This window comes from Thermobia domestica, chromosome 15 (assembly GCF_964235325.1).
Source record: "Thermobia domestica chromosome 15, izTheDome1.hap1.1, whole genome shotgun sequence".
Lineage (NCBI taxonomy): Eukaryota > Metazoa > Arthropoda > Insecta > Zygentoma > Lepismatidae > Thermobia > Thermobia domestica.
The window spans coordinates 186,255,315-186,277,836 of record NC_137468.1 but is presented as its reverse complement, the minus strand read 5'-3'; the positions used below and the strand labels follow the sequence as shown (position 1 = coordinate 186,277,836).

The following is a 22,522-nucleotide window of genomic DNA, read 5'->3' as shown; positions in this document are numbered from 1 at the left end:
ATTCTTTGATAAACTAAGGTGGCAGATAACTCATGCGTAAGCCCACATATCAAAGGAAGTCCCAAAGGAGCTACAGGATTCACCCCTACAGGATTGGAATTATAGAAATGCTATAAATATTTTTTTTATTTTGGCTCTACCGACTTTTATCTAAATCTCATTAATCCCTATTAATTTATTTGGCAGAATCTTAAAAATTTCATTAAATTAGTATGATGCAACATTCCTGTAGGTAAAGGGGTAGTAAGAGAGAGATTTGCATATGATTTCTATACGGAGATTTCTCTTTTCTCTTTTCCTCCCCTGTACACCACAAGGATGAAAGCTTAAAAGTAATAGGAAAAGAGGTTAGGTTAGGATTTAGATTTCTGGGCTTTCGGCATTTAGCCCTTCATGTCTTTGAGTTATGACGTCCCTCGGCGAGCACACTATCCGGGGAAAGGAAAGGAACAAAGGATGGGGAAGGAAGGAAGCGGCCTGGGACCTATAAGTTAGATACCACTCCGGCATTTGCCTTATGTGATGAGGAAAACCCGAGAAAACCTCATTCAGAGTGGCTGGCCTGAAAAAGCGTTTTACAATTTTTCGACTGAGTTACTCCAGCAGGAATCGAACCCGGGACCGCTCGCACCGAAGGCGAGAGCATTAGCGACTACGCTACGCTGGCCAACCTAATAGGAAAATAATGACCATCTTCTGTTCATAATGGCTGTAGGAAGGTACTGCATACAGGACGAAAAATATCATTTTAATTATTGTTAAAGAAGCCGTAGCAAGTATAATTAGATCTTCTAAGGAAGAAATTTAGTTGAATTTCGAGATACTGTGTCTGTTCTGTTGGAGAAGATAGAGCTCTACACGGGCTCTTGCTGAGCCCGCGGGCCGGCCTCGTGCCTGGGACATTCCATGTAAAATCAACCAATCAAATGGCAAAATCTCACCTGATGATCTTAGATTTTTGTAAAAATTGGTGCACAGCTTTATTACAGTGGGAGATGAAAAAATGCCAAATATTACCTCACTCCTCCTGAAAGTGTCTCCATACAGGGTGTTCAAAAATGCCAAAAAGGCTTTTTTCAGTTACAGTGATTATCAAAAATTGTCATAAAATGGTTAATATGTGCACTAGAGACGTGGAACAAACACCATTGGAAAGCTTAAAGATTGCTCTACAAGTTGTACTATATTGAAAAAACATATAAAATAAAAAAATAACACTTCAAAAGTTCAAATTAAAATTTGAATTTCGCATAGAAATGTCTTTCTGTATTTGTTCAAAATTGTCCGGATTGAAGTCTCATATGTGTACTAAAACACCTTGGGCACTCAATGGGATCCGATTAAAAATTCAACATAACCAAGCATAGCACGATATTGACCATGTAAATATCTGGGTTCAGATTCATAACCCAGGAGCTATTTACCTGCATCATCAAAGGAATTTATATTCAATTTCATTTGTTTCTTGATGTATTCATTTGAATTTACACAATTATCCATCTTTTGAGTTATTTAGAGAGGTATTATGTTTCCAAACAGTATTTAATACAGGTCATTATTCGTGTTAGTCAGTATGGATGTTTCTAAATATATGTTGGCTACATTGATACATGTTATTTTCATTCCTTTGTTTCAGGATTGGTGCTACAGAACATATTATGAAAGGGAGGGATATATTTTCCTCCCTTTCACAATATTTGTAACCGATGTGTTATGAAACACAGTGACACTGCTCACAATCACTTCACACACTTTCAGCACAAACAATTAGTCAATAATTGTTTTTTCCTATTTCAATTATTCAGTTCCACATATCTGTGACAGGAATCCTAAAACAAAGGAATGAATATATTTATTGTCCGTTCTTTCTGGAGAACTCTTAAAACACAACTGCAAAATTAAAGCTCTATTTGCTGTAAATAAAAAATTAAATTTTGCGTTAAGTATTAAATTTCTGTAATTCGGTCTTATTTCGGGCTCATTTGATAATAACACGACTTTGGGCTTAAATGCTAAAATGTATTTCGGACTCGAGTCGGCCCTCACATTATAAATTCATGGGCCGTTCTCGGGCTTAAAATTCCAGCCCGTGCAGACCTTTAGGAAAAGAATTCGGAAATGAAATTAAATCTCTGAGTTTAACGTTCTTCGATTATGCCTTTAGAGCTAACGATGACGGATGATTAAGGCAAGTGAAAGAAGACGGAAGAAATAGTGAAATAAGGATGTGGGAGAAAACAGGAGTGCCCAGAGAAAACGCACGAACATGATGTCTACCATAAGCTTACTTGGGGATCGAACCAGGGACCCCATGCACCTAAGGTAATAGCTCTACTACTGAGTCACCGTGCCCCCAGCAAAAGAACGCAAGACTAAGGTTAATATAACTAGTAGTACGAAAATGTGTAAAGTGAAAACACTAACATTTAAGGAAAAAGCTACAGACAACTGCTGAAAGAGATGATAAGGGAAGAAGAGAAAATGAACTTTTGGCTTTTCCTGCTTAGTAGTGGAAGGACGAAGATAATATAAACTATGCATTATCAAATTAGGTAGTAAATTAAAGACTTTGTCAGCTGGACGACATGAATACCTCAAGATATTGCTTGCATTAATAAAATATGTAGCTTAAGGAAAGTTGTGATTTTGAATTCAGAACAGACGAGCTCTTAGACATCGTAGAAAATAAAATTACTTATAAAACACTGCGAACACTGGATAGTAAATAACCTCAGTGAACTAAAACAAAAGATATCGGTCTCCAACAGCTTCATTAGAAAATGTTTCATATTAGGCAATAAGAATTCCAACTACATCAAACGCTTATGGATTCTAAGCTTCGACTAAACTCTAATTCCTATTTAATTGAAGGTGGTTAATGTTCATTCATTCGTCTACAAGTGCAGCATAAACGTGAATGACTCAACAACATTTCTTCTATGTTTCTGCGAACTCATCCCAAATCAATTTCTATTCTATCACGGTATACACTTGTTACAAGAAAGTAAAGTAAAAAGGAACTATTCTATTTGGAACATGGCCGGACTCACGCAATTTTATAGACTAACTTAAATAAACAACTCTAATATAAGATGGTTGCGATACTAATTCCGATGTGCTCATCAATGCTACGTCACCCTGGTGGAATTATTATTGGTCTATGTGAGCATGCATTCTTTTTAACTTTTTTTCTGTTTCTAAGAACGTAAATTCACCAAATCTGAAGTATCGTTGTTAGATTAGAACTTTTCTTAAAATTCATTCAATTTCACTGTGTTGTTCGATGTATAGAAGAAAGTTCTGTCGCTTTTTACCTACAACTTTCTAACATCAATATGTCACTTAAGATGTACCTGAAAGATCAAAAATAGTTCCCATCAGTATCGACGACCTTTTGCCAACCTTCTGGAACACCATGGATTCCATCCCAGTAGAACTTGATGGGCCGTGAAGTGAACAAGGTATCAAGTGCATTTCGCACCTCTACTAAGGATTTGAACTGGCGTCTTCTAAGGTGATTGTCCAATGAATTGAACAGGTGATAATCTGACGATGCAATGTCCGGGGAGTATGGCGGATCCAATATTATTTCCCATCCAAGGTAGAATGGTGTCGCGGGTCTTCCTAGCCACATATGGCTTAGCGTTGTCTTCTCACAGGAGGGCACATTTGCGATTCAGGGGTGCTGGCTTCAGAGTTTTGAGTCTTTTTCGAACACGGCTCAACTGCTGACAGTACGCAGTTGCATTGATGCTCTGACCAGCTGGTAGCAGTTTCCAATGCACGATGGCGCGAGTAGTCCACCAAACACATAGGAGGACCTTCTTCCAGTGCAGTGCTGGTTTTGGCTGTTTTGGAACCGGTTTATGGGATGCTAACCAATGATAATGACACCGTGGAGCTTCCCACAGGACCCATTTCTCATCACATGTCAACACCCTGACCAGAAAAGGCTCCTTCCTCAGACGAGACAGTAAAGAAATACACATGTTTGATTGCGTTGCCTACTGGCACGGAGTCAATTCATGTTGGACCCATCGACCCAATTTCTAGTGCTTCCCAAGTTGATGGAGATGCTGCCGAATGGATTCTCCACTCACGCTGAATTGTAGTCGCAGTTCCTCACATGTCTGGGCACTCAATGCTTCAATTGCTGTCTGAAGGTCTTCATTTGGCCATACATGTGTTGGTCCTCCGGCATATGGTGCGTCCTCGAGTGTTTCGTCACCCTCCTTAAACTTATAAAATCACCGCTGCACTGTCCGCGTACTCACGGCACCCTCAACAAAGGTGTGGCGTATCTTCCGTCGTTTGACCTCAGTTTGCTGCAGCGGCGTTTGACCTCAGTTTGAATTCGAACAGCATACACTCCCCTGTGACGCCCTGAGAAGGTCTCATGTTCACTCTGTCCTTACGCAAGTTCACGATATAACTGAACTGTCACAACCAGGTAGTATGTTGGATATACCTAAACCAACAACTGAGCTCCGCCTTATCTCTATTCCATTTCAACTCACAGTGTGAGGGCCAATGGAACATAGAGCTAAATTAAAAGCGACAGAATTTTCTTGATTATCTTTATAAGAGCATTATTCAATGTGATACATTTATTTTGTTAATGTCTACTATAACGTGTTATAAATAAAAATGTACGGTTTGACAACCGTTAGGAAACTTATATAAGAACAAAAACACAAATATAAACTAAAATGATATGTCTATAACATTACAATCTGTAATCATGTACAGTAAACAGTTTGACCTGCACGAACACTCAAAATATATTGCACTGTTAGATCTTGTTTTCTTTCTTTATAACACTTCACAAACATCATTAACGTTGTTTTTGACGTTGATCTTGATTAGTTCTATTTGCTAATGCTGTATAATTATATATATTTTCATCATTGTCCTAAGACTTGTGACATATTTATTCTAACGTAAAAAGAATTGCTGTATTATATTAATAAACATATGTGTATTTTGCATGTTGTTTGTCTGAACATGCCCTATGCCTAAAACCTGTTCAATAATCAGGAAAACTTGTGCATACTAATGGCTTATCTACATTTCATAAGATTCAATACACAGTGAACAAGTAAGTAATTTATTATTACTATTATTAATTTGATGTAGAAAATATTATCCTTTTATAAAGCTTAGTTTTTTCTTACTTAACAACAAGTATTATCATATGCTAATATGAAGGAATGTGGTCTTCTCTAAATGTCTTCCCTTAAACAACTGTTACAGAAATTTAAATCTTTCTTTCGATGTAGGCTACAAAGGACACATAATGGTGATTCGCTTAACGTTCCAAAGAAAGTGGAATATTACACGGAAACATTGAATAAAATTGAAAAATACGGAAATGAAGGAAAATGGTAACTCCCATAGACAACAAAAATATAATTACACTAATTAATAAAACAGAACAAAATAAAGTAGTTCTTTATGTCTTAGGGAATCCAAATGATCAGAACGTTAATACGTTTTCATTTTCCTCATGAACGCTTCATAGTTTCCAATTAATATTCGTCTTAAAACGCTCCTCAATAAAGATAACATATTCTTACAATTTTCAACCAAATACCGTGTCCAAGCACTATGATTATCTATCACCGCGTTGATTCGACGAAGCATGAAAGCAAATAGTGATGAACACAAAGTCAGTCGTACTACACAATTTTTCCCAGATTTTCGAACGTGACTCTTCAGATCTTCAGAAATTCTCCTACCTCTCGGTTTCCAATCCCCAGTGAAGGATCTAGCCCTGGGCTGGGGGGCCTAGGTACCCCAGTTGTTTGAGAGACAAAAATAATATAAGCTATTATTTATATATTTTTGAAAGTTCGTAGTATACTCATGACATATCTATCATAGTCTGGGTTATGGTTGCTCCGCAGTTTTTACCTCCTAGATTCGCCTCTGGCAATCCTGCACCATTAATTCTCATATGCTTTCGATGAGTTTGGGGACTTATCTGGCTAATCAAGAAAAGAAATGTCAGAATGTTTCTGGAACCACTGCTTAACTATTCTCGAAGTATGGACTGTTTGCAACTAAGAAGAGATGGTGTACCAGAAGAAATTTTTAACGTTTATGCAGACAGTCATACAATTAACGAAGACACATGTGAAAAATTTAATATTGCATATAACCTCTTTGCATATGGAAAAGTTTACTGTAAAGACTTAGTGAATATATTATTAGATAAGGATATGAACGCACCATATTAATATAGTGATAACCGGTGAAGATTGAAGATACGTTTACATATTACAGTGAATGGATATTTTACCAACTCTGAACTATATTTTAACGTTGTTATATAAATATCATGTGCAAGAACATTTGTAGAAGATAATATTATGTTTTGTGAAATTCATGTGATTTTTAACTTCAAATTTGCAATTTACGTATTATTTGCTTACCATTTTTTGTTCTAATGCGTTTTCTCATTCATGTTTCGTAATTATTCGTTCATTTTGTACGTGAATGCTTTAGTGTTACAAGTGTGATCTGAAATATTCGATTTATATTTGGAAAATAATTAGTGTGCACAAGTTTAGATGTGATAACTAGTAAAATAAAATGAAAAAGACAAATGTTACGAACTACAGTGCTAGTGAACTTAAACATTTGCAAAACTTAGTAAAAAGGAAAATGAAAACTGTTATTACCGAAAACGAAGACTGTAATTTAAGGAAAAAACGATATGATGTTTCTACCGACGGAGAGGTTTTTGTTGAAATCAAAAAACTGTTACCTTCAGCATTAAATTGGCCGACGAGTACTTGTTCATATGAAATCGTAAACATTGAATATATTAAACAATATTTTAAGAGAACTTAACATATTAATTTTTAAGTTTGCGTGAACACTTTTTTCAAATATTTGTAATATAAATATGATTTAATTTTGAGTGATATAATAAATTTTTATTATTATTTTATTTTATTGGTTTTTGTTTATTATTATTGTTTTCTTTGAGTACAGTTAGTATTATTATTGATTAAGATTTTTTACGTACTAAATTTATTTCATCTTGAAAAAGCTTTAACTATAAATACAGTTTATATATTTTTGTTTGTTCCTTTGTTTATAACAAACTTGGATAAAAAATTAGCGTCATTATGTGAAGAATTAAAAAGCAATATGATTCGATTTTATTATAACCATAAAGGTATTTAGAATTACGATAAACTTATTTAACACGAATTAACTTCACTTTATTTATTTTAAGAATTAGTTTTACGCAATCAAAGTAAAGTACGAAGAAGTATATATTTTTATTTCTTTTACATTTTTGTTTCTTTTAAAATTAACATTCGTTTTATTTTTCAGTTGCATTAACATTAGAAATAGTTTCAGGTAATGAAACGAACATGTTAAGATATACATTTTTAAAAAATATCATCTTCAGTTTTAGATTTTTAATTTTTATTTTAGTTTTTTATTTTTATTTTACGTTCTGCAGTTGTGTGCAAAGTTGTGCTTTCAAAATCTTACTTTTCAATTTTTATTTTTACTATTGCATTTTTATTTCTAGTTTTTATTTTTATTTCTACTTTTGCATTAACATTAGAAATAGACTTTCATGTAATGAGACGTACATATTAAGAATTAATTTTTATTTACAGTTTCATCAACATTTGAAATAATTTCATATAAAGAAACGAACATGTTAAGAATTACATTTTTAAAAAAATCATTTTCAGTTTTACGTTTTTAAATTTCATTTTAGTTGTGTGTTTTTTATTTTACGTTCTGCAGTTGTTTGCAAAGTTTTTTAAATTTTACTCTTTCATTTTTATTTTTACTTTTGCATTTTTTATTTTTACTTTTGCATTTTTATTTTTACTTTTGCATTTCTTATTTTCAGTTATACACTTTTTTAAAGTTGTATTTTTAATTTTCTTCATGCATTTTTATTTTTAGTTTGCATGGACATTAGAAAAAGAGATTCATGTAATGAAACGTACATGTTAAGAATTAAATTTTATTTTCAGTTTGCACTAACATTTGAAATACAGTTTCTTATATACTAACGCACATGTTAAGAATTGTAGATCAATTTTGGTTTGTCATTTTTATTTTTAAAGTTGGATTTTTCTGTATTACAAATCGCATTTTCATTATCATTGAAATAGTTTCATGTAATGAAACGAAAATATTAAGAATTGCATCTTTATTTTTAGTTTCCATCAGCATTAGAAATAGCGTTTCATATAAAGAAACGAAAATATTAAGAATTGTATTTTATTTGCAGTTTCCAATAGCATTTCGAATAGAATTTCATGTGATGAAACAAACATGCACGAATCGTATGTACCTACGTACAAAGTCAAGATTTAAAAAAATCAACTTGGTTTTGTTAGGCAATGAAATAATTGTTATTGCAAAAATAATTGATTGAATAAGATTAGGAAAAATAAACAATCTAATAACATACTATCCTTTTTAAAATTAAAACTGTTAAATGACTTTAAATAATGTTTAGGAAGATGTTTTTTGTTTAAAGACGCTATATTTATTAATAAATGTAAAACTTTTGGATACATAGATGAATAAAAAAGGAAAAAATAATTTTCAAATGAATCACATTTTCATAAGTATAGAAATTTTCAAATAAGTAAAAACTAATTACAATTTAGATCTGTAATGCATATGATTTTAAAATATAATTACGAAAGACTTTTTGAAACGAAGAAATATAACATACAACTTTGCAAGCGGAGGTTAAGAAAACTAACGTAGTCAGACTAAAGACGAATTATATACAGCATAGTGATCGTGGTTCAGTGGTCACTGCGCGTGGCCAGTAATCTGGAGGTTCTTGGATCGAATCCAAGTCCGGCATTTTTTTTAACTTAAGGAATATTGATGGCGATTGATCGGCGCTGACAAACGTTTTATTATAATCAAATATTTGATTACTCGGATGTTTTAATACTTGAACTATCAAATTTCCAGGAATAATAAAAGTAATATTAATAATAATTATTTTGTAGAAGATTAAAAATTAGAAACTTATTATTGCTCAAGTCATACCATTACAAGCAGAAACGTGATATTAGGCAAAAATATTTCGGTTTTTGTTTAATGATGCCCATGAAGAATTTCTCATCTCCATTCTAAAACAAATCAAACCAAATCGGGATGAGACTCGAGACGGGACAAGGCTAACTCAAATAATCGTCTATCTTTGGAGACGAGAATCGGGACGAGACTAAAAGTATCGTAAACATTTCTCGTCTTATCTCGATTCTGGAAATAGTGTATGCCATCTTTAAGTATCAATTGCTCTGTAGACTGAATCTTATACGTTATACGTTATTGTTGCTTTGTATTTCAGAGCTGACTGAAAATGAAATGAAAGGAAATCTTTAGTGGAACGTGTTGAAAATGGCGAACGAAAATATTATTATTATTTCTAGAAAGAGTGGAACAACTTAGTAACAATTCCACAATGACGTTTCAGATAAATTTATGACTCATACTAGGCCTGAAGGATGACTCGTTTGTATGCATGAATTGTTTGCGAAACACGAGAAATTCACAGACAATAGGAATCGCGATTGAAGACCGTGACGTCGTGTGGTTAGTTTTTCCCCTGTGAAGGAAGTCATTTCAACTCTAACTTGGAAAAACAAGAGAAATTGCGTATTTTTCATGTTATTATACACCAGAAATATCAACATTCTAAATTATATTTTTTCCTGAATATCCTCGTTGGGAATCGAACCGCGGACCCTATAGCAACAATCTTGAAAACAAGTCAACCTATGAAAGGGTCTGTTATCTTTCCCTTAATCCGGAACAATATAAGCAAGTAATCCTTTTCAGATAAATTATAATTCTCCTTCAACATGAACAATTTATTATATAAATAATTCAATATGAATATAAATTTAACTGTAACGAAATAAAGGTGCTTATACAAATAACATTATCCAAACCAAGTTTAACCATTTCCCATTTTTGACTGGCAGTCCTGAAGTTATTCAACATTCATATTCTACTTTTCTAGTAATGTAAATAGAATTAACAGATTATTCTTTTTGGAAGATTTATATCAAATTACTCTTTAACTGAATTTAATTCCGCAAATATTTAACAACATGTAATTACTATAGTGATCAAAGACATACCACTCACCAAAAACTTGCAGTAGTTGTCCAAAAAAAGACAAAAATAATAGATTAAAATTGTGTACGTACAAATTCTCGCCGAGTAATATATCTCTGTTCACTTTACAAAATCTTATACTTCCGTCCACCTTACGTATAGGAGCATTTTAGGCCGGAAACCAAACCGAAATTACATTATAATACTTTTGAATTTGACGAACAAATTTTAAGCTCCTACTTCTGCTTACCTCCCGTTTCATTCCAATTGAAACGTAATAGGTGCGTGTAGACTACAGAAGATAGATGGCGTTTCAAGCACTTCAAACAAACGAATATCAAACCCTGACATTGACCTACAGAGTCAATGATACCATATACATGTATGTTTAACTAATAAGCTGATCGAAAATGTCCAAAGTTCATTTTTTCTTAGAACTTGCAGAGAAATGTCTCAAACTCTAACTCACGAAACAAATTTGCAAGCCACTACTCTAAGACTGCTCTTTTAGGTAAGAGTCAAGAAACACTCTTCTATATAGCAAATTGCAAACGTTTGTGATTTCAATCGTTTATTAACGGTGAATCACTGATTTCGGTCATGATACAATATTATAGTCCAGAGAATTCAGGGTTACATTTTAATAAAAACCGAAAGTGTCTCCGTAAATTATCTCTATTATATTCGGTTATTCTCTCTGTACAGTTATTTCCAATAACCTTGAACGACAGGGACACGAACACAGATACATCGTGGACATTTAATATTTCAAATGATCCCCACCGTGAATCAAAACTGAAACCCGCCTACTTAACTATCTCATGGGTGAGGTACCTGGTTCGTTCCCAAGACAACTAAGCTTGAGACAGACAACATCGTGCTCCTGGGTTTTTTCGGGACACTCTCACTTTCTCATTTCACCAATTCGTCCATTATATTTCACTTGCTTCAATAATAATCTTCCTCAATCTAACATTCATAATCGTTGGCATTAAACGTAAAGATTTTATTTTCTAGATGTTAACCCAGACCAATCCGAATCGAGAATGAGTTGTTTTCTATTGCTCATTAACGTGTTTTCACAAAACATATAGAGAGCAAAAACATGGGGAATCGTAATTCCATTCAAAAGTGAAAGAGCAGACTCATAATACCTTAACGTAAAAGTAAACAACTACATATCGTTTGAAAGTTTTCCAAAATATGTATGGATATTCTGAAAATGCCAATCAGAGTTGGAGTGGGTCAGTGGGTCAAGTGGGTCGTGTTTTCTGAATGTCAGTGGATCGTGGGTTAACAGCATGTGACCCACTGTGACCCACCAGTCACTATGGCCCACTGCGACCCACTACGCACCGACACACACTGCTCACTGCATTGTTCACAGCATCCTTTGAACAGCATGCTTGTTTTAACACTCGATCCTAGCCATACAAACTAAAAACACGTTTCTGATTGATTGCAATTTGCGATTATGCAAACCGGCCCGCAACCAGAGGGGGTTAGGGTGTCTGGCCCCTTAAGCTTGTCGTGGCACCTCTAAACCTCAATACACGAAACACAATTTAGATATGTTTAAGAGAATTTTTAATCACTTGACTCCCGTAATATATTCATGGCCCCTCTAAACCTCTGTGGCTGGTTGCTGGCCTGGTCCAAAGCTTCTGATGTATGTATTGCGTATTATAGTTCTAATGGAATAAAATTGTCACTTTGTTGGGGAAGAAAATTGAAGAAGCAGTTGAGGATAAATTTATATCATGGCAGTCAAGGTGGAACAAACCGCAAGGAACGGAGGGAACGCAGGGAACGGATTTGAGCCCTGCGAAGCTTCCAATCCGTTCCTACTACTAGTTCTTCTTCTTCTTCTTATACAGTGGAATTATATAACAAAAGTGCACACGTAACGTAAATAAATAACTTTCTGGATATTATTTTTTTTAAATTAAAAAAATTCCTTGGCCCGAGTTTGAACCCACGCCAAAAGCAATTATAATTACTAGTACATTGCGATAGTACGCACGGCCACGAAGACCGCCAGTATAAGTTATTTGATCAGATGAAGTTATTTATATATGCTTCGTGGCGAGAACCCGATAACTGCAACTAAGCAGATCCGCGTGTTTCCCTCCTATGAGTATGATCGAGCGTGATTTAAAAATATGTTTCTGAACACTGGTGAGTTTGTCTACGTTTTCCCTTTTTCATTTTTTCTCTTTACTTACCTGAGATCAATATCTCTAGGTAAATAAAGAACTTGAGGCATATTTGGATATTGATTCTTGTAACTGTAATAATAGCAATACGACTTATACTACTACTTGGCTTTCGAGAGTATGAGTTTTTAGAGGAGCTAAATGCTGTAAAAAATACATTTTACAATCACTGTAATATAAAAATTATTATATAAAAAATGAAGTAACTATGTGTGTCTAATCATTACGGCCGAATTGCAGTCAAATGAAATGACTTTTGTTATATAGTTAGGTCTTAATTCAAACTTGGATGTTATCATATTACTTTCATTATAATAATATCCTAAGGTATAGCGGGAATATGAATTTTTTGCCAAAAAAATTGATTTACTTACAAGCCGCTCAACTTACGGAGCTGAAATTCAGTATACTAACTCTTTATTGAAAATGAACAGAATGTCTCCTAGCATCTTTTAAACTTCTCCTTTATGAGGAGGAACGACACTTTCTATATATGGTAAATTGATAGTGGGTTAGTTTATAAAAAATCAAACACGATCGGTATTAGTTGAGACATAAACAATACAGTGCTTATCATATATCCATATATGCTTACGATCAGGGGCGGATCCAGGACGCACTTCTGCGGGGGCGGTGGGTTGTAATACTGCTACTTAGAGCTACTTTGAAGAGCTTCGAACTCTGGTTTTTATTTATATATAAATTAAGAAAGTTTCCTCTTCTCAGGTGCGGTCGCCCCCTGGATCTGCACTGCTTACCATGCGCTTTCTACTATAATAATTGCTGAAGCTTGTTTATTATATGGAGCGCTTAGAGCAAAGGGCAATCAACCCATAAAGTTGTGAGAAAAATAGACATACACTTTGTAATGTAAGTTTCTGTATATTGGTCTACTAACCTTGAATTCGACTTTAAAAATTTCATCCGCTTTTAAATGAAAAGTATCGATAATTCAACAAGGAAATAATTACACCATGATAAATTAATTGAAATTCATCGTAATTTTACCCTATTTTATATCTTAAAGGTCAGATCAATCGTTATTGTAACACAGCGGTGCTTGAGCGATTGACGGTAGAAATTCAAACTCCGCTTAATTAGCATTTTACAACCTGCTTTCGTTACAAGTGTAAACTCTTTAGTCGGCAAAGAGGCCGTGGATCATGTGTCAGAGTTAATGACGATGTGTTTTGGTTTGTCGGTGGTTCATGGTGGATGGTATGTCGGAGTAGGTCATAGTGGGTCAGAGTGGGAGGCTGGTAACGGTGGGTAACGTTTGAGAGTGGGTCACGGTGGTTGCTGGGTCAAGTTTTCATTGATTCACACCATATTTGTGTTAACTGGTTAGGGTTCGGTTTAAACTTGAAACAGAATGTGTCCGTTTATTTCAGAAAACAAAACGTAATTTGGTTCAGTTTTGTCTGAATACAGACACTGTATTGCCACTTTTCAGAGTATCCGTATATATTTTGGAAAAGTTCCAAACGATATGTAATGGTTTCGTTTCAGGCTAAGGTATTATGAGTCTGCTGTTTCACTTTTGAATGGAATTACGATTCCCCACGTTTTTTATCTATATACTTTTTTGTGAAAACACGTTAATGAGCAATAGAAAACACAACTGTTTTTCGATTCGGATTGGTTTGGGTTAACAGCTTGAAAATGAAATCTCCACGTTTAATGTCCAACGGTTATGAATGTTAGGTTGAGGAAGATTATGATTAAAGCAAGTGAAATATAATGGACGAATTGGTGGAATGAGAAAGTGGAAGTGTCCCGAAAAACCCACAAGAACGATATTGATCGTCTCAAGCTTACTTGTCTTGGGTACGAACCAGGTACCTCACTCATGAGATAGTTAAGTACGCGGGGTCTCAGTTTTGATTCGCGGTGGGGAGCATTTGAAATATTAAATATCCTCGATGTATCTGTGTTCGTTTCCTTATTGTTTAAGGTTACTGGAAATAGCTGTACAACGAGAATAATCGAATATAATAGAGATAAGTTATGGAGATACTTTCTGTCTTTTTTAAAAATTTAAACTTGCTTTCTCTGTACTATAATGTTGTATCATGACTGAAATCACTGTTTCATCGTTAATAAAATATTGGAATCACAAATGTTTGCAATTTGTTGCACAGGCGAGTGTTTTGTTGACTCTTACTTAAAAGAGCAGTCTTAGGGTAGTGGCTTCCAAATTTCTTTCGTGAGTTAGGGGTCGGCGGTTCGATTCCCTACGAGCATATTCAGAAAAAGTTTATAATTTAGAATATTGATATTTCTGGTGTATAATAACACGAAAAATACGCAATTTCTCTCGTTCTTTCAAATTAGAGTTGAAACGACTTCCTTCACAGGGGCAAAACTAACTACATGATGTCACAGTCTACAATCTCGATTCCTACTGTCTGAAAACTTCGCGTGTTTTGCAAACAATTCATGCATACAAACGGGTCATCCTTCAGGCCTAGTATGAGTCATAAATTTATCTGAAACGTCATGGTGGAATTGTTACTAAGTTGTTCCACTCTTACTAGATATAATAATAATATCTTCGTTCGCCATTTTCAACACGTTTCATATATTCGCTCAACCGAAATTGGTAAATAGGAACTATTCTTTTCTTATATTTGTTTGTATATTTTGTTAAAATATCAATGTAACGCATACATAAGCTAAAGTCTTTTACCCAAAGAAAGAGTGTTACTATGTATCGTCAAGAAGAGAAATCCTACTTAGTTTCTGTTAAGCATCCGAAGGTTTAATTAATTCATTTTGTTCAGTAGCTGACATCTTTCTCCCCTTCTTTTCCTTCCAAAATATCTCTTATAAGGCAATTCATTATTATAGAGGGTCCAAAAAATTTCTCTTCATATTTTCTAACTTTAGTATGTTTATTTGCACTGGAATAGGGCATAATATGCAGGTTTCAAACATTCATTAATAATAATAATAATAATAATAATAATAATAATAATAATAATAATAATAATAATAATAATAATAATATAGAAGACAAATTCCTTATGAGGACATATTGTATTAAAATCTGTAAAATTGTCCCTACTCTTAGGCAAAAGTTATACATTATTCGGGTATTGGAGAAAAGTGTCAGGGCCATCAGGACATACCCTCAGTATACGTCCCTACAACTAGTTAAATGAACAAACTCCATGGCTCTGGATAAGTAGAGTAACAAATAAAACACAGTTCTGACCAGAGCAGAATGGAATATATTAAAAACTATACTTACAATGTGTTACAGTTTCAAGGACCTAACGTCCTCTTCATCAGACAAAAACACTGAGAAAAGACAGCTTAGCTTAGCTTAGCTTAGCTTGAAAGTGTGGTTTTGTGTCAAGTATCGGACAAAAGTCCCTGACTCGATGACAGCTATAAAAAAGAAAATGATTAGACCTGTGGGGGGTGAGTTAGAATATGAGATACGACGACGTCATGTGACCTTCAGCTGCAACTGTCGCAGTGAGGGGGAGGGTGTGGGTAAAGAGTTATGCTCAACCGTGGCGTCCTGTAAGTTCGTCGGTGTGTATGCGCTGTGCCAATGGCTGCTATAGCGGGGTTGACGTGGCGGGGGAGGTTGGCCCAAAAACGAGTATGGTGTTGATGTAACACGTCCCGGATAGGATATATGTTTAAGTCCCCTAAAAGTTGACGATTACGCGTGTATCGGTCATGGCCTGTTATGATACGAGCTGCCCTGGTTTTCACACTCTCGACCGTGCGCAAGTGACTGAGTGCCGCATGTTGCCATGCTGGACATGCGTAGGTGATTGTCGACAAAATTACCATTTTAAAGACGTGGAGTCTTGTTTCATGACTTAAGGCACTGCAGCGCAGAATAGTATAGAGGGCAGACAATTTTCGAAGGGCTCGGTGTTTAATGTCCCTGATATGAAGACCAAAAGTAAGGTCTTGATCTAATATAACTCCCAAGTATTTAGCATGCAGACGGTGCGGAACTTCAATGTTGTCATAGTATAAACGATGGATGGCTCTGCTGCGTCTTTTGCTATAGCAGACTGCAACGCTCTTATCCGCGTTGATTTTTAGGCGCCAGATGGTAGCCCAACGTTGAAAGACATTGAGTTGGCGCTGCATGTAGTGGTAGGAAAGACGAAGATTGCTGCTGTTCGTAAAGAAAGCAGTGTCATCGGCGTATGTTGTAGGAAAACTGTGTGGCACAATGGGTAAGTCTGCGGTGTATAAGGTGTAAAGCAGAGGCGAAAGAACCGCGCCTTGAGGCACACCAGCTCGAATTGGTTTGGGAGCAGACTTGGTCTGTCCCACAGAGACATGGAAAAAGCGATGACAGAGGTATGAAGTGAGGAGTTTGAGATAAGGTAAAGAGAAGCCTTATAAGCGAAGTTTATAAATGAGGCCTGGTAACCACACTTTATCAAACGCCCTCGAGATATCAAGGTATACCCCCACAACATATTGTCGTCGATTAAAAGAGGTAGTCCGGTGGTCGACTACCCTCACCAATTGGCTTGTTGTGCTGTGGTTAGCACGAAAACCAAATTGATGGTGGGGGAGTATATCTAGAATGGTGACGTGCTCGTGAAGTCGGGCGAGAAGCACTCGTTCGAAGAGTTTGCTCACATGAGATAATAGGCTAATTGGTCTATAGTTTTCTGGGAGAGTCGGATTTTTACCTGGTTTAGGGAGAAGAATGACTTTCGCTTCTTTCCAACCACTGGGAAAGTAGCAAACCTGAAGGATGCCTGTAAATAAAGCAAGATAGAGGAGTAGCTTCCGTGTCCCATGTTTCAGTAGTTCAGGGCGGATCTGATCAACTCCAGGCGCTTTTTTGTTAGGCAAGTGACAAATTTGACGCTCAACTTCCCTTGGTGTTACTAGTTCAGGCAGGGGAAGTATTGTTTGAAAATGGAGCATGTGCATAGTGGCCCGAACGTCCTGCCGAATGTGAAGAACGACAGGAGTCGCATTAGGTGTAAACTGGCGCTCTAGAGATGCAGCAAATAGGTCTGCTTGCCCTTGGTCGTCATGTATGACCCCATGCGGACCTTGCAGTATTTGAGTTTGACGTAAAGTTTCTCGGCGCTGGAAAAGGCGGGAATACTGCCAGATTTTAGTGTCATTAAGTGTGACCTCACGAAAAAGTGTCTCCCAGTACTGCTCGGTTTGTCGTCTAGTGATGGTTTTGATTTTGCGGCTTAAGGTGTTCCATAGTGTTTTGTAGAGTGGATGTCTGGTGCGCTGACAAGTACTTCGAGCCCAGCGTTTGAGATGGATATAAATACGAAGTAATGGAGAATCACAGTGTGGTTCGGACTGCGAGTCAGGAATTATTGTTGTGCTGAGGGAGTCAGCCGTACGTAGAGCAAGTGTGAGATGGGCGACCGCCTGATCAATTTCCGCAGGAGAATTTGGACGAGCGGCTATGTCGAGCAAAGAGTTTAATTCCTGCTTAAAGACATCCCAGTTCGTAGTTCGGGAGATATGAGCGGGTGCAGGACGGGATATATGACGATGCGAAATTTTGAAAAGGACCGGATCATGATCTGAGTCCAGTGCTGAGATCACGTAAGGACGTGTAGCTAAGATGGTATCTTTGCTTAGAACTATGTCCAACACATCCGGTTCTCCGCCTGCTTTAGGATGGTGAGTTGGATCAGGTGGCCCATAGGCAATGAATGGAGATGTGTGCAGATACCAGTGTAATATTCGTCCGTTTTCGTTGGAACGTCTGGAGTGCCATTCCCCATGTTTTGCATTGAAGTCCCCTGCCAATATGATTTTGGGGCCCAAAGTCGAGATGCTGTCGAAATCATTGGGATCTAAGTCATGTGCTGGAGAACGGTAGCCCGTGACCAATATGAGAGGAATCCCGGGGGGAAGACTTCTATAGCAAGAGCTTCTAGTGTGTGGAAAAGGGGTAAAAGGAGTTGTCTAGCCTTGAAACTTCGTTTCAGGGCAATCAGTAATCCTCCTTTCCGTCGTTGAACTCGATCGAGGCGAAATAATTGGTAGTTGGGCAGTCTCCAGTGTGTAACCTGGGCAGTGAAGTGAGTTTCCAGTATAAGTATGATATCTACCTGATGTTCTGCTAGAAAACGAATTAGAAGACGCTTCTGGTCGGTAAGACCATCTGCATTCCAGGTTACAACAGTTATAGTGTGATGAACGAGTGGTTGGTTAGAAGCAGCCATCAGCAATCATGTCAGCAAATGTCTCTATGACGACAGCAGCCTTGGACGCAGGATCCGTGGCTTCCCGAAGTCTAGTAAATCCTTTCTTGAGATGAGAGATAATGCGGCCAAAGTTGAAGGTTTTGATGTAAGTGAGGAGTGAATGGAGATTAAAGTCATTAACGGATGGTGTAGACGCACTATCTGGTGTGCTGGACGTAGAGGGAGTATCCTGATTTGGTGGTGGAGGTCGGTCGCTGCGAGGTGCCTTATTGTCCAGTGAAGTTGATACAGTAGGACCGGAGCTGCGGCCAGAAGGAGTTTATTTCTTGAGAGCATCTGAGTAGGAGCGAAAGACTGGACAACCGCGATAATTGGCTGGATGTCCCCTCCGCAGTTTGCACAGGTTGCTGGCGTAGATGCATCTGGTTTGGCACAGGCTTTCGTAAAATGACTTTGCCCACACTTGTCACACTTAGGTTGAGCTTTGCAAGTGTCTTGTGAATGACCAAGACGTTGGCAGCGGTAACACTGCAGAACACTCGGCGGCCGATAGGGCTCAAATGAAACTTTATAATGAAGCAATCCTGATATGTTGTATATCTCCTGTATGTTTGGAGTTTTCTCGAGGGAGATGAGAAAAATTTGCATGAGGATTCTATCTTTACCAGTGGGGCCCCGACGAGACATTTGATGAATAAAGAGCGGCTTAAAGTCTAAAGTGAATAGTGCAGACTGAAGATCAGCGACGTCGGTATCGATGGGTAATTTGCGAACGACAACCTTTACGGGTCGGTCACTTTTGGCGATGCCAGTAGCGTATTCAGTTTTCGTCTGTTCGCAGTAGTTTCTTATAGTTGTGAAATCGTCCGTAGAAGATACCTGAATACGATACGTTCTTTGTTATGCCGAACCTGAGGCGATTCTCAGAGGGTCTTGCAAACGCTTTTGGTAAAGTTGTAAGTATTTTGGATGCCGTAAATGTAAATAGGTGGTGGTTTAACCTCTTTGGTGGGTTTGGGTCTTGGCTCTATCACAGGAGACCCGGCAGCTGTGAGAGTAGAGAGAGGCTCAAATCTGTTGCTCATTGGTAAAGCAGGGAAGTCTGATGATTGTTGTTGGCTCAGTGTGGACTCCAAGGACGAGCGACGTCGCTTGGGTGTAGTAACCAGGGTAAAGTCCATGGCATTGTCGTCCTGCGGTGGAGCAAGGGATGGAACGTCAGTCGTCGACCGGTTAGTCGAGGATGATAGTGACTTGGCAGTAGCGCCGGAGGTGGAGGGCCACCCCAGCGGAACAAGGAAGTCCTCAGGTCGGTATTGAGATCGGCTGACTATCTACGATGGGATTTTGGTCTTCTTTTTCGAGATGACTGGCTTGGACGTAGCCATCATATGAGCTCAGATGATGAGTGGAGCTGAGATGTCAAAAGTATAAGCTACCCTCCGAAGAGGAGAGTAACTTAATAAATCGTTAAGCCGAGAGAAATAGCAAGGTCATCAACAGATAATATCAATTTGGTGCGTTAACCTCCGTGGAGGTATTATATATAATTCGACGGTTGTTTCCTCAGCCTCAAAGAGGCGAGTAATCCAAACGTATATACGAATATCGCGACTAAAATAAACCAATGGGGATGGAATGCCTAAGTGACTTGGTTATTTTTCTCCGCCAGCTACGGATACCCTATTTTTTTTACCTGGTTAGAGATTCCAGGTGGCCAGTTCAGAGAAAAGACAGGTGACAGCAGATCTTATATACACGAGAAAGTGAAAGGCTACGCCCTTTCTTCTCTCTCATTGGTCGGAGGAAACCAATGAAGATAAAGACAATTCCGCGCCAACAGAAAATATAATGATCCCTTTCACTTTTTCTAACAGTTCTTTAAACAGATGACATACAAAGAAAAGTAAATTACAAATAGAAAATATTAAATAAGAAAAATAAATAACTAAATATATATATATATAATGTTTTTAAATAAATAAATAATTATTAATACCTATATGCACTTTTCTTACTGCTTTTCTATCACATCCTAAAATTTCTTCCATTGCTCGTGTATATTCATACCGCTTGTCCAATTCATTAAGTTCTCCTCTTGTTCTCTCTTTATTCTTCTAGCCTCTTTCCACTTTCTAATAATTTTCCTGTTCTCTCTCTCTAAACTCATAGCCCCCTCCCAGTCTATTTTATGTCCCGTTTCCTTTACATGTTTGTATATAACGTTATTATCTCTTTTCAGTCTAACATCATCCTTATGTTGTTTTAATCTGTCCATAAACCTTTTCCCCGTCTCCCCTATGTATTTCATGTCACACTCACTACACCTCACTTCATATATTACTACTTCTTCCTGCTCCTCTATATGATTTTTCTTCCTTTTCCTTTTCTTCCTTATGCACTTCAGCAAAGTTTCTCCTCCTTTTCTATAAGTCTTCACACCACCTTTTCTTAATAACTGCTTCCGCACTTCGATCTTTTCGCCTATGCTCTGAATTCCATACCACTTCTTGTCTTCCTCTTCTTTCCTATCCATATTATCTTCTTTTCTCCTTCTTCGAAACTGCTCTATCCTATATCCATTATTGTTCAATTTTTTTGTAGAATTTTTCAAAATCTTTTTTCTTTCCCTCTTCCTCGCTTTTAATGTTGTCTATCTTCCTTTCCATGTTCCTAATGAAATTCTTCTTAGTTGCTTTGTCTACATCACTTCTCCAGTGGCAATAAATACCTGCCCAACACGGTTTCTGATACCAACTGGTAATCACTTTCTGACCTTGCCTCTCTATCTTCATATCCATGAAATTGATAGAGTTATTTTCTTCAACTTCTAATTCTAACCTTATGCCTTTCTCTTGGTCTTCTATACTTTCAACACATTTTTGTAGTTGATTTCTATTCCCTGTCCATATGCCTATACAATCATCAACATACCTGCAAAAGAACAGTAACTTTCCTCCTGCTTGTTCTGTCACTTTTTTCTCCCACTTGTTCATTACTATTTCCGCTAGAACTGAACTCAGCTTAGATCCAATGCTTAAACCTTCTTTCATCTTCACTAGTCTTTCTCCAATTATGCAATAGCTATTTTCCCACAAAGTCTTAAGCTCTCTTATGACTTTCTCTTTTTTCCACTGACGTATAACTTTCCCTTCCATCTCCTCTTCTATTGCCTTTATGACATAATCAGTTCTTATACTGGTGAACATGGCTTTAACATCTACACTAAACATTAACACCTTCTCCTGATTCCACTTAATCTCACCTATCCTCTTCCTCAATTCATTCTTCCGTGTTCTTCACTCTGCATGTCTTTTGACCTTCTCTGATGTCGTCCATTATCTCTCTTAATTTCTCCTCTAGTGGTACAAAATAGTAACCTCTGCAATCCAGTGCTGGTCTTAGCTTCACGTCCTTCTTATGTATTTTAGGAAAACCTTTCATGACAGGAATCCTTCCTTTTTCGTTGATCATCTTTTTAATTCCCGCCTTTTTCCCTTCTTGCACTATCTTCTTCAACACTTCATCTTTCATGTCCTTGTTACCGACTTCCTCATAAATCTGATCACATAACTTCCCTAGCTTCTCCACTTACCATCCTTTCTCCATTACTACCAACGATCCTCCTTTGTCCGCCTGTTCCACTACGATATCCTTTCTTTTCCTTAATCTTTTCAGTCCTTCCTTCTCTTCTTTCCTTAAATTACTCTCTTTCTTGTTCATATTCTGCCTAACAATCGAAATTTTTTTTCTCCTTACTCTCTCTCTCTCTCGTCCTTATCCTTTATGTCTACAATGGCCTGTTCTACTGTGTACACCAATTCCTTCTTGTCCACTTCTTCCTCTTTAACCTTAAATTTGTGTCCTAGACTTGAGCACTTCTCCTCTTCTTCCGATAAATCTATGTCACCTATCACTGCCACTCTGTTCCTCTTATCCTTTTCTTCTCTCCAACCTAACAATCTTCCTTTGTTGGTTAATCTCGTATTAACTTTTTCT

The 22,522-nt window shown here is 36.9% G+C and overlaps 1 protein-coding gene across 1 annotated transcript; it reads right to left on the bottom strand.

Moving 5' to 3' along the window:
* Nucleotides 1–20,316: 20,316 nt before the first annotated feature.
* On the bottom strand, nucleotides 20,317–21,756 carry LOC145671760 (uncharacterized). The gene is made up of 2 exons (XM_081740966.1): nucleotides 21,255–21,756; nucleotides 20,317–20,402 (listed from the first exon to the last, which is right to left on the bottom strand). The coding sequence occupies exons 1-2, from the start codon at nucleotides 21,754–21,756 to the stop codon at nucleotides 20,317–20,319; spliced, it is 588 nt and encodes a 195-aa protein (XP_081597092.1).
* Between the last annotated feature and the right edge of the window lie 766 nt (nucleotides 21,757–22,522).